We start from the raw sequence: 11,095 nt of genomic DNA, 5'->3' as shown, positions 1-11,095 counted from the left end.
TTTTTTTTTTTTTTTTTTTTTTTGTCTCTCTATATTAACCGTCGATTGTTCTTTCCTGTTGAATAAACGCTTTCTTTTCCCTCTTTTTCTTCTGTTAATTTTCCCGAGAAACAAACAGAAAAATTTCTGGCATTCATGATGGCTCATCTTTCTTCCGTGTCATGAACATCTCCAGCCTCGTTTCTCTCATCAGGTATTTATCCATCCAAAAAATTAAATATTTAAGGAAGAAAATCTAAATAAATATGTATAAATTTATAGTGTAAAATGCAATCCTTAGACAATTTTGTTAAGCTTATTTAAACGTGGTGTGTGTTGGACAGGCGGGGGTATAGGGCGGGGGCGACGGCGGCGGCACAAAGAGTGGTGTCTGGCACGGCGGCGGAAGGAGTTACTGCACGAAGTGGCGGAATGATAAAGAAGGAAGAAGAAGAAAGAAGTACAGAGATGGCGGCGTGGATCCCGGACCCGGTCACCGGCTACTACCGGCCGGAGAACTACACCATCGTGATCGACGAGGTTGATCTTCGTGCTATGCTATTGAAACCGAAAAGAAACGTAATGAATTGAAGAAAAGGAAAAACGTTTTTATTAATCAATTTTTATTAATTTTCATTTAATACTTTAATAAAGATTATTATTCTTTTCCAATTAAGTTCGATTTTCATTAAATTGTGGGTACTCGACTAGATGCCCCTTCATTGATCTTGCATTCATTTAGTCTGGTCGGATCTACTTTCTCGACTATGTAGCCCATCTTAGTGCAGATCTTGACTATGTAATACAGTGAAAGAATAGCACGGTTCAAAGAGTACTTGTATATGTGATGCAAGTAAACGTGGTAGGCAACGATCTACTCTCGATGATCAAAGCCTTGACTTTCTATGTTATTAGTAAAGTGCGGGAGCGTTGTAGCAGCTTACCGCTTCTCGTGAGAATTCCACTCGCTAATCTCAAATCGTGACCGGGTTATCTTTTCACTCTTGTTTCTTGTAGTTCTACCTTTTTAGAGTAAATTGCTGAGAATTATTGGGAGTGAGTTTTATATTAGTTAATTTAGTGAAAAATCATGAGTTTATAAGTAAGGAAAACTATCTCCAAACCAAAGCCAAAGCCATGAGAGTTTATGCTAAAAGTGGACAATATCATATTCGTGCGGAGAGAAAAGCCCCCAAAGTAAAGCCATGAGAGTTTATGTTCAAAGTGGACAATATCATACAATGGTGGAGAGTAGTGATTCTTAACATAAACGCGTAGTAGACCCTTTTAAGAGTTTTTAATTTTAAAACTCGTCCGTCAGATTATCTTTAAACTAACTATCTAGCCCAAAACGAGTGGAATGAATTAGGTTTAATATGTCTAATTTATTGAAATCCGCAATCAAAGATACAAAAACAAAGAACAAACCAAACGAAACAGATTAGAACTAAGAAAGAGAGCGAAGATCAGCAGAATTTGTTGAAGAAATCATGAATATGGGCGTTGGTTTCATTAGGCCTCTCTTGGTTGATGAAATGAGAAGTGTCTTTCATTACAACCACTTCTTCCAAACCAGGCACGTCCCTTTTGAACCCATCGCCATGGATGTACTCTTGAGCTCCTGGAAAATGGTAGGTCAGGTCCAAATCCCCCACTATGAACTTCACTGGCACCTTGATTTCTGCCCTTGTCCATGCCGCTGTCAGCTCCCAAGTCCTGCACGACATGACAAGTTGAGTACAAAGAGATTTATGTCTATTAACTAAACAGAATTTAAAACAAACATATTCGAGACTTACTTATTATATATGGACGTATGTGTATATATATAATTTGAATTGTTTTAGTTTCATTTATGTATATATATGCATATATGCAGGCGTGTGTATATATATATATATGAGAAAAAGGTTTAAGATCTAGCTACGGCAATTATCAACCCTGAGAGACTCTTAAAATTTGGGAACGAAGCGAATTTCCAAAGAAAAACTACACAGGTCCCAAACGCTAGGGGCAAAACATATAGACAGCCAGGTCACCGAAATGAAGGCCCTAATAGAATGAACAGAAGTAACGACAGACTAAGTGAGTGGACAGATAGACCTCCTCAGAATAACCCGTCTCGAGGACCTTACCTTCAAAAAAACTATCCGACGACACCTTTACAATGCCTATTGTGTAAAGACCCCCACAGACTGTTCTACTGTCTTCATCGGGCCTCTCTCAGTGCACTCCAAATGTTCATTCAAGAGAGCAATGACACGGGAGTTGAGACTACGCCAGACAGGAGGGAAGATGTTTTATCCCAGTGTTTTGGGGCCTGTGTCGTTTTTCTTTGGAAACTAGCTTCATTTACCAAGTCTAATATTTGTTGGCGCTCGCAATTGCAGTAACTAGATCTTAGAACATTTTTCTCATATATATATATATATATACACATATATACATATATATACAAATACATATACATATACATATATAACATAACATAACCGTATATATATACACACATTCGGATGTTAGAACCTTTTGTAATGTTGAAATTTAAATTTTTAGAAATTATATTGAAATAACATTACTATATATTTTAGCTTAAAGAATATATTAAATTTATTGAAATATATAATTTTTTTAATAGAAATTATATTGAAAAATCCCTAAAAGTAAATTCCCTAAAAGTAAATGAAGAATTTTAGAGGTAAAAGGTGAAAAAAAAAATTACCTCTTTATTTATTTATTTATTTATTTATTTTAATATTGTTATGAAAAATCCTGTAAAAAAAAAAGGTGACACTATCGTGGTAAAAAAAAACACTTTTTAATTTAAAAAATGAAAAAGGTGAAAATATTTTGTTACCGGTCAAAAGCTCGGTAGTAATTGAGGCCACCGGTGAAGCCAGTGCGGGAGAACATGTCAGCATAAACGTCGATATCTTCAGGCGTCAGCCACGTGGCGGGCGGCGGCGGTGGAAGCCCTTCAAATTTAACTTCTCCGGGCAAATATGGAGCTCGCGGGTCCCGATTTGACATAACTTCGTTGAAAAACTTTTTTATGTCAACCGTCCCAAACTCTTCCTCGGCCTGTCCTGGTTGCTACACATTAAGAATGAGTCTCATATTGATTAGTTGAGTGGAAGATCATAGACTTAAGAATACTATCTCTATTGGTAATGAGACATTTTCGGGAAGCATACCCTTATAGAGAAGGGTAGGGTGATTCTTAACACCACATGTTCAAAACCAAGTTCAGAACGGATTTTTATGCTTAAAGAGGTCGATATCATACCATTGTGGAGAATGGTGATTCTTAACACCACCGGCTCAAAACCCAGTTCAGAACTAATTTTTCAATGAAAAATGAAATTAGTAATTTTAAATTTGAGTTAATTTACCTGAAATCTGACCATGTAGAATTGGTCCCCAAGAACAGATTTGAAGGCTTCGACAAAGGGCGTGGTGGGGTTTCTGGGAAAAAATTGGACGCTCAAAATCACGGCTGCCTTGATCCGGTCGGGCCTGAACAAACAGAGATACCAAGCGATTATGGCCCCCCAATCGTTGCCAACTAAAAGCACTTTCTCTATGCCCAGCTCGTCAAGGAGACCGACAAGGTCGCCGACGATGTGCAGGGTCGTGTAGGCGTCGGCGGACGGCGGTGCGTCGGAGTCTCCGTAGCCACGGAGGTCCGGGGCGATAGCACGGTAGCCGATGGAGGAGAGGTAAATGAGCTGGTGGCGCCATGAGTACCAGAACTCAGGGAAGCCGTGGAGGAGGAGGACTGGTGGGCCGGTTCCGACGGCGGCGATGTGGAGGTTTATGCCGTTGGTTTTGACGGTGGTGTGGTGGATGGCCTCCATTGAAATGGGTGAGTTTTGCTTGATTCTTGGGTGGTGGGTTTATAAAGAAGGGGATGTCCTGTTCACTGTAACTTGAAATGGTTGTGACGTAGTGGATAGATCTGTTACCTGACACTGTTTCCGAATCAAAATCATTTCCACTTTAGAATATTAAAAAAGTTACACATATTTTCAACTCAAATGTTTCTAATTAATTGTTATGAGTAATTTGAGTTTTGTGTTCGATGCCACGAATTTTCAATAACTAGAAGAGGAGGTCGTAGCTGTACATTGACAACAACTCTATCCGAGTATAAGGGTTCTAGTGCTTGAAAGGACAGTGTTCATCATTTATAAATATCATTTGAGATAAAATAAATTCAAAGTAAAAATTTATGGGCATGATTGAAACATGTCCAAAGTTTAAAGACGTTATGTTTAATTTAATCTGGTTATAAGTTTCGATTCGTGACGAATATTGTAATTTATACACTACTATAACTACTATAATTATGGTGTAACAATATCATATTATATTGGTTTAAAGCGATAGATTCACATTCTCGAGGTTCATTCACATTAATAATGTAGGCGTTGAAATTAAATAATTTCAATTATTGTTTTTTTGGACATTTTTATATTATTATCTTTATTTTCTTGTTGGCCGTCTTTTCATTGATTCATAATTGACTTAATATCTTATAATATCCTATAATTCTTTATATTAAAATTTTGAAATAATAATGGGGATACTGTTAATTTTTTATTTTTCGTTTTAATGATTTTAAAATTTATAATTGTTTTTTTACAATTTATTTGTATAATTTAATAAATATATATATTAAAAAAAGTTTAAAAAGCATTTATTAAAATTTATATAGTTATAAATTTATATTAATATTTCTTAAAAGGAAACTCTTTTTGCCGTATGAGTTTATATATTTATGAAAATTGAGAATTATATAATTATTAATTTAGAATTTTAAAAGGGAATAAATTAATTAATTGATCCCAAAAAAATTGGTCAAAATTCAATATCGATGGCGACGAACTATTAAATAATCCGTATAAAAATATTTATTTCTCTCGCGGATACGTGCAGGTATACATTTGTTAACAAATATAAATAAATGACAAATCCAATAATACAATTTACGCATTATTTATTATATTTTATTTAAAGAAATTGACCTATTCACATCAAGCAGGTTTGCCCGAGAGGTTAAGGGGGAAGACTTAAGATCTTCTGCACATAAGTGCGCGTGGGTTCGAACCCCACAGCCTGCAATTGCTTCATTTTTTTTTTTCATTTTTTATATAGTTAGTATATTCTAGATAAGTGTTTTTTCTTCCAAAAAGAAAAAGAAAAAAACAATAATTAAAGACTTTTCTAGAAATACATTTTAATTTTGTTTTTTTTTATGTTACGTAACGTTATTTCATATTCTGTTAATGTAATTCTAATATGGCATCATATTGTTATATTATATTAGTTTGAATTACTATTTCACCTTTTATTTTCATAAAATTAATTTATCAATCTTTCACAAATTTGAATGTTTTAAAAATAATCAATTTATTAAATATACATATAAATATAAATTTTATTTTTTTCCCTAATTTTCAATTTTATCTATATACGTAAATTTGTTAATAAAAAATAAAAAATAAAAAGAAAGTTTAAGAACCAAATAGATAATTACATTCTAAACCAAACTGCTTGGTAACTCTCCGTAGACGTTACCAAGCAGTCAAGATCACAACATGAGATCGAGAACTAAAACGAGGATCACAACAGTACAAGATGGGTTCTTCTGCATTTAAATATATACAAACATAACTTTATTTTTACACAATCATACCACCAAAGGCTCAAAAACCTTGATCAAGTACAGCAGTTCCTAAACCACCAGAAGCTCAATGATCATCGATTGCCAAAGGAACAGAATTTGCCTAAAGAACCAAAAGTACATCCAATTATCAGATCAAAAGTGGTAAAACAAAGAAAAAAACATGGATGTGTATGTAACTTGGTTAACTAGAACAATAAAATATACTCACCAGATCACGGAACTTGAGAATGTAGAACATCTCTAGATATCGACGCGTCTCGCGCCTTTCGAGTTTCGAAACATACTTCCAGAAACTATAAACTCCAGCCAGAGTCATTAGTCGTTCCGAGTAGATTTTCCATGTATACCTATACGACGAGACGTTGAGAGAATTATCCAGGGTAAGAAGTAAATTTCAAATGTGTATATATTACCTTTCGTAAATTCTTTGGAGTCCCGCTTCGGAGATTTGAATCCAATGACTCGGATCGTCCTTGCATTTCGCAAAGAAATCTACTAAAAGAGTACTGACTTGGTCTGGATGATAAGGGTCAATGTGAAATCCAGATACGCCATGTTCAATGATTTCAGCAGGGCCGCCATGGCAAGTAGCAAATGTTGGTAGCCCACAAGTCATGGCCTCCACAACAGTAAGTCCAAATGCTTCATAAATTGCTGGCTGTAAATTGAAGATCTTAAAGATTGGGATAATACTTCAAAAAGGTAGGAGAAGAAAGAAAAAGAACAGGGAAGTCCATAAATTATCCACCTGAACAAAAACACCCCGTGTGTCTGCAATATAGCGATATAACTCGCCATTACGTGCTCGGTTCGTTTGAGCCGATATCCAACGCAATTGACCATGCAAGTTGTACTTTTTCATAAGGTTATGCATTTTCTCAATTTCTCCCATTTCTTCCCTGTCTTTGGAATCCTTCACATCAACATAACCACCAACCACAACAAGGTTTGCTAGCTCCCTCAGTTTGGCATTCTTGCCATACAGCTCAACTAATCCAGTGATATTTTTCACCTTGTCCAACCTTGCCATGGTGAAGATTAAAGGTTTTGACCTGTCGTCTATTGCACCACTGCGTACGTGCCAAGCAAAGATTAGCATTTCCCGAATAATATGAATTGGCTCCTTAATTTGAAGAATTAACATGAAGAATGATTTGACACCAAACTTCCATCCTATGTAAGTGATTTGTACACCAAAGTTCTGACATGTAAGGCCCGAATGTAAAAGTTGAGTGAAAAAGAGACTTACACATGTTCGTCATTTTGTTCTGGGTCGTACAATAACTTCTCCAGTGATTCGTGTAAAGCTGTAAGCCTCGACTGCTTCTCGGAGTAAGGAAAATAAATGGTCATGTCTGCTCCAGGAGAGACTATATTGAACTTTGGGTCAAAGACATCAATCCCATGAACAACTCTGTATAGCCCAGGAAGCGTAAATGCAGTGTGGCTCTCGTATTGACCAACCGTGTTCTTCCTGCAAGTAAAGTCAGGTATCGACTCAGCAAATTCTGTAACGAAGTTCATTAGAAGCACTCACATCTATTCTTTCAACCAGTTCCTATTTAACATCCAAATCTTCTATAACCATGTTGATTACTAATTAATTGCTTCAAGAAAAAAGGCGATATTACAACAAAGTTGGTCCAACGCAAGGAATCAAACAACATAAAGATAAGAAGACATACGTTCCGGCAATCTCCTGGTATGTACTGGTGATGATAAAATCTGCATTATTCATGGCTATTAAATCAGCAGTGAACTGACATGAGAAGTGATATTTCTCCTCGAAGTTTTTCCAGTATGTGTCCGACTCGGGATATTTTGTCTTCTCCAACGCATGAGCTATGGTACACTACCGATTACATTGCAAACCAAATGTCAACAGAAGACAACAGTTGAAATACCAAAAGCTTCTCCTAATCTAAGCTACCTGAGTAACTCCCATTTTATATGCCAATAAGGAAGCAACAAGATTTCCATCACTGTAGTTTCCGATAATAAAATCTGGAATACCCTGCAGCTCAGCTATGATTTCACTTGCCGCATCCTGTTCCAAATAACATGGTATATCAGAAGTCTGACTCATACACAATAGCGAATAGATCAGTTGTGCAAATATTTGATGACTTGTGAGTAGGTAAAGGCAGGGGAAAGAATGAAAGAAGTGGAGTTGAAATTCAAATAGCCAGATTATGTGTAACAGCCCAAACTCAACGCTAGCAGATATTGTCTGTTTTGGCATGTTACGTATCGTCGTCAGCATTATGATTTTAAAACGCGTTTACTAGGGAGAGGTTTCTACACTCTCATAAGGAATGTTTCGTTCCCCTCTCCAACCGATGTGAGATCTCACAATCCACCCCTCTTGGGGGCCCAACGAACTCGCTGGCACACTACCCGGTGCCTGGCTCTGATACCATTTGTAATAGCCCAAACTCACCGTTAGTAGATATTGTCCACTTTGACCTGTTGCGTATTGCCATCAGCCTCATGGTTTTAAAACGCGTCTACTAGGGAGAGGTTTCCACACCCTTATAAGGAATGTTTCGTTCTCCTCTCCAACCGATGAGTGATCTCACATTATGGGTTCAATTGGTGTGAGTGTCACTAATGAGTGCAAAGGAAGCACTGTACTGAAAATTAACACATTTACGCACGGACAGATGTAATGTAAATAGCTTCAGTTTCACCTAAGCAGTTGGGTTTGTATAAATAAACAGATATCAGATAATAGTGTAATCAGCAAAGTGTTGTGAGCCTTTATGTAGAATTGCACGCATTACCTCAGCAAAGGTCTCTAGATAAGGCCATACATCAAACCTTGAAATCCATTTACGTAAAATTCCTTTTTCTGACCTAAAAGGAACGCGCAAAATGTGTGAATGCTCGGTTCCACCGACTTTTTCCAGATGCTGATTACATGTAGTTCCCTTTGCATCCGGTATTAACCGGGTAACCTGTGTCAATTACCCACAACATGATTAGATTACAGAAAAACTCTGGCAAGGAATTAAAGGTCTGGATATAAATAGAAGGAAAGAACTCAAGTACTTATCAAAAGGAAACCCAAGTTTTACTCATGGAAGTTGGGGAAAGAAGCACACTTACAATTAAAATTCTAGGAGTTACATCTAACCCTTGCTTCTTAATTCTAGTGATCATTTCCTTCTCCAGCGCACGCACCTGGTCCAAAATATAAACTACCTACAATTTGAAGTACGAAAAGGAAAAGATAGTTAAATTTTTCAGTATCTTCTGATGATGGTCTAGGTACTCCTATATTTGATTCAGAAGAAACCAAGGAACAAAATGGCTTGAAAGAGGATTTATTTCGAGTACCTGGCCGCCCGTGTCTGGAAGACCTAAGACATTGGCCTGACCAAAGTAACCATGAGGAGACAAGATTACAACATTAAACACCATTGGTATCCTCCCTAGAAATGTTTCTAATACAGACGGATCAGGAGCCTGAAGGATATCCAAGAGAAGATGCATCATCTCTAGCACTCGTTCTGCAGTATCACCCCAACCCCTATCAAAACCCATTCCTTGTAATCTGCATGAGATATTGAAGGAGAATAACAAGTATCAGTTACTGGCCCAATTATTATGATAAATACATTCCAACAATCATCAGGCTGCTTAGTAATAACAAAAATCAAGTACCCACATGAGACGGGGCAATATGCTTACACATATTCAAAGTCAGAATAGGGTGTACTGGGCAGCAACTTAGAAAGGTACTCCTCAGCCTTTGACAATGAGGACTGTAGGTTGGAAAGGCTTTGTATTCGATCATTCAACATTATTCCCTGCACACACACGATGATTATCAGAACACATTCAATCATAATTTACCACAGCAGCTTTTTCATATTTCTCATTCTATACATTCATCACAAGAACTTGAAAATTGCAGTCATACACATTCACAACGTATATTGAATCAATTCTAACATAGTGTCCAGTAAATTATCAAAGTTGGTTGTATTAGATCATGTAAAGAAGGAAACATCAATTTAAGTAATTAACACTTACACTTCCTTTGTATTTATGGGCTCGAAGGAAGTCAAGCAATGGCTCCAATGACTCCTTGTTGCGAAACATAATCGATGACAGGTGACGATTAAGGAATTGAACACCATTACCAATGGATGAGGATCGGATAGGGCGAGGGAAGTTCGCATTGAACGGTTCAAAGTCAAGCTCAAGTACAAAGTGTCCATTGACCCTGACATTAGTATGCAGATACAATAAAAAATAAGCACAATGGGAAGTTCGCATTGAATGGTTCAAAGTCAAGCTCAAGTACAAAGTGTCCATTGACCCTGACATTAGTATGCAGATACAATAAAAAATAAGCACAATGGAAATATCGATGACCTCTCGAAAACATCTACATTTCAAGTAAGAAAAAACACTTACTGTCCCTCCACGAGCTCTTCCTTAAAGTGAAGATACTCGGACACACTTAATTGCTCGACACTGAGTTCATAGATATTGACACGGACATACTCCCAGACACCAGGTCTGGGGCGAACGGCAATAGCTACAAATGGCGGCAGAACAATAGCTTCCTATGATAAAACCAAACATTCTATTTAATTAGAATGGGAATACAACGTAACTTGAACAAATTACATCAGTAGATTATGATTCAAGAAACCAAAACTTAAATAAACAGAGCAGATTCAAACGTATAAGTACAAATTCAAAATAACTTCTAGTAGCAATCATCACCTGAGCAGATTTGAGAATCTCGCCAAAGGGACCAGTGGAGAGATGCAGTTTCCCGTCATCATCTCCAATGATATTCTCGAGTTCATCAATCAAATGATGGGGCTGTAAAATCCCTTTTCCCTGATCAATATACCTTCAAAGCCCACCACAAAAGCATCAGTAAATTAGCGTCAACTCAAAAATGGTGGAAAATGATAAACAGGACACACACACACACACACACACACAATGAACACAGAGTGCTCTTCCTCAAACGATTCCAAACATAAGCCTAAAAATCCAAACAGATTAAAAAAAAAAAAAAAACCCAGCAGACCTGGAGAGGAGAGACACAAGTTCGTTCCGGTGAGCGGAGAGTGTGTCCTCCACGCGTTCCCTAACGCTGGGAATACGAGCGAACTTCTTCTGAGTCGCCATGGAAAAAGCTTAAAGAAAAACTCGATCAATCAAGAAACAGAACAAAATCCTTAGAAAGAGTGTAGTGAGGGGCTGCTTACACACTGGTGAACGATCGAGATAAAGTGTTAAATAAGGACGAAACGTGTTTGAATAAAAGACGGTGTTGCTGTTTCTAGAACGAAAAGGACGAGCGAAATGGAGATAAACTGGCACCTGTCCTCGATTTCGCGGTGGTTTTTTTTTTTTTTTTTTTTTTTTTTTTTTTTTTTTTTTTTTTTTTTTTTTTTT

General features: G+C 36.9%; 2 protein-coding genes and 1 non-coding gene across 3 annotated transcripts; 1 reads left to right on the top strand and 2 right to left on the bottom strand.

Annotated features, from left to right (window-relative positions):
• Positions 1-1,344: 1,344 nt before the first annotated feature.
• Positions 1,345-3,867, bottom strand: LOC111492796 (epoxide hydrolase A-like). Its single transcript, XM_023142251.1, has 3 exons — positions 3,372-3,867; positions 2,837-3,072; positions 1,345-1,695 (listed from the first exon to the last, which is right to left on the bottom strand). The coding sequence occupies exons 1-3, from the start codon at positions 3,834-3,836 to the stop codon at positions 1,446-1,448; spliced, it is 951 nt and encodes a 316-aa protein (XP_022998019.1). The 5' UTR covers positions 3,837-3,867; the 3' UTR covers positions 1,345-1,445.
• Positions 3,868-5,019: 1,152 nt separating this feature from the next.
• TRNAL-UAA lies at positions 5,020-5,102 on the top strand. Its single transcript has one exon. It is a non-coding gene; the product is annotated as a tRNA-Leu (tRNA).
• Positions 5,103-5,494: 392 nt separating this feature from the next.
• On the bottom strand, positions 5,495-10,893 carry LOC111492795 (sucrose synthase 2). The gene is made up of 15 exons (XM_023142250.1): positions 10,725-10,893; positions 10,409-10,541; positions 10,094-10,245; positions 9,707-9,899; positions 9,362-9,480; positions 9,008-9,224; positions 8,777-8,872; positions 8,452-8,625; positions 7,599-7,715; positions 7,354-7,520; positions 6,918-7,142; positions 6,417-6,738; positions 6,082-6,326; positions 5,877-6,015; positions 5,495-5,768 (listed from the first exon to the last, which is right to left on the bottom strand). The coding sequence occupies exons 1-15, from the start codon at positions 10,823-10,825 to the stop codon at positions 5,733-5,735; spliced, it is 2,436 nt and encodes an 811-aa protein (XP_022998018.1). The 5' UTR covers positions 10,826-10,893; the 3' UTR covers positions 5,495-5,732.
• Between the last annotated feature and the right edge of the window lie 202 nt (positions 10,894-11,095).

Source organism: Cucurbita maxima, unplaced genomic scaffold (genome assembly GCF_002738345.1).
Source record: "Cucurbita maxima cultivar Rimu unplaced genomic scaffold, Cmax_1.0 Cma_Scf00018, whole genome shotgun sequence".
In the NCBI taxonomy this organism is placed as follows: domain Eukaryota; kingdom Viridiplantae; phylum Streptophyta; class Magnoliopsida; order Cucurbitales; family Cucurbitaceae; genus Cucurbita; species Cucurbita maxima.
This window is presented reverse-complemented; position numbering and strand designations above follow the sequence as displayed.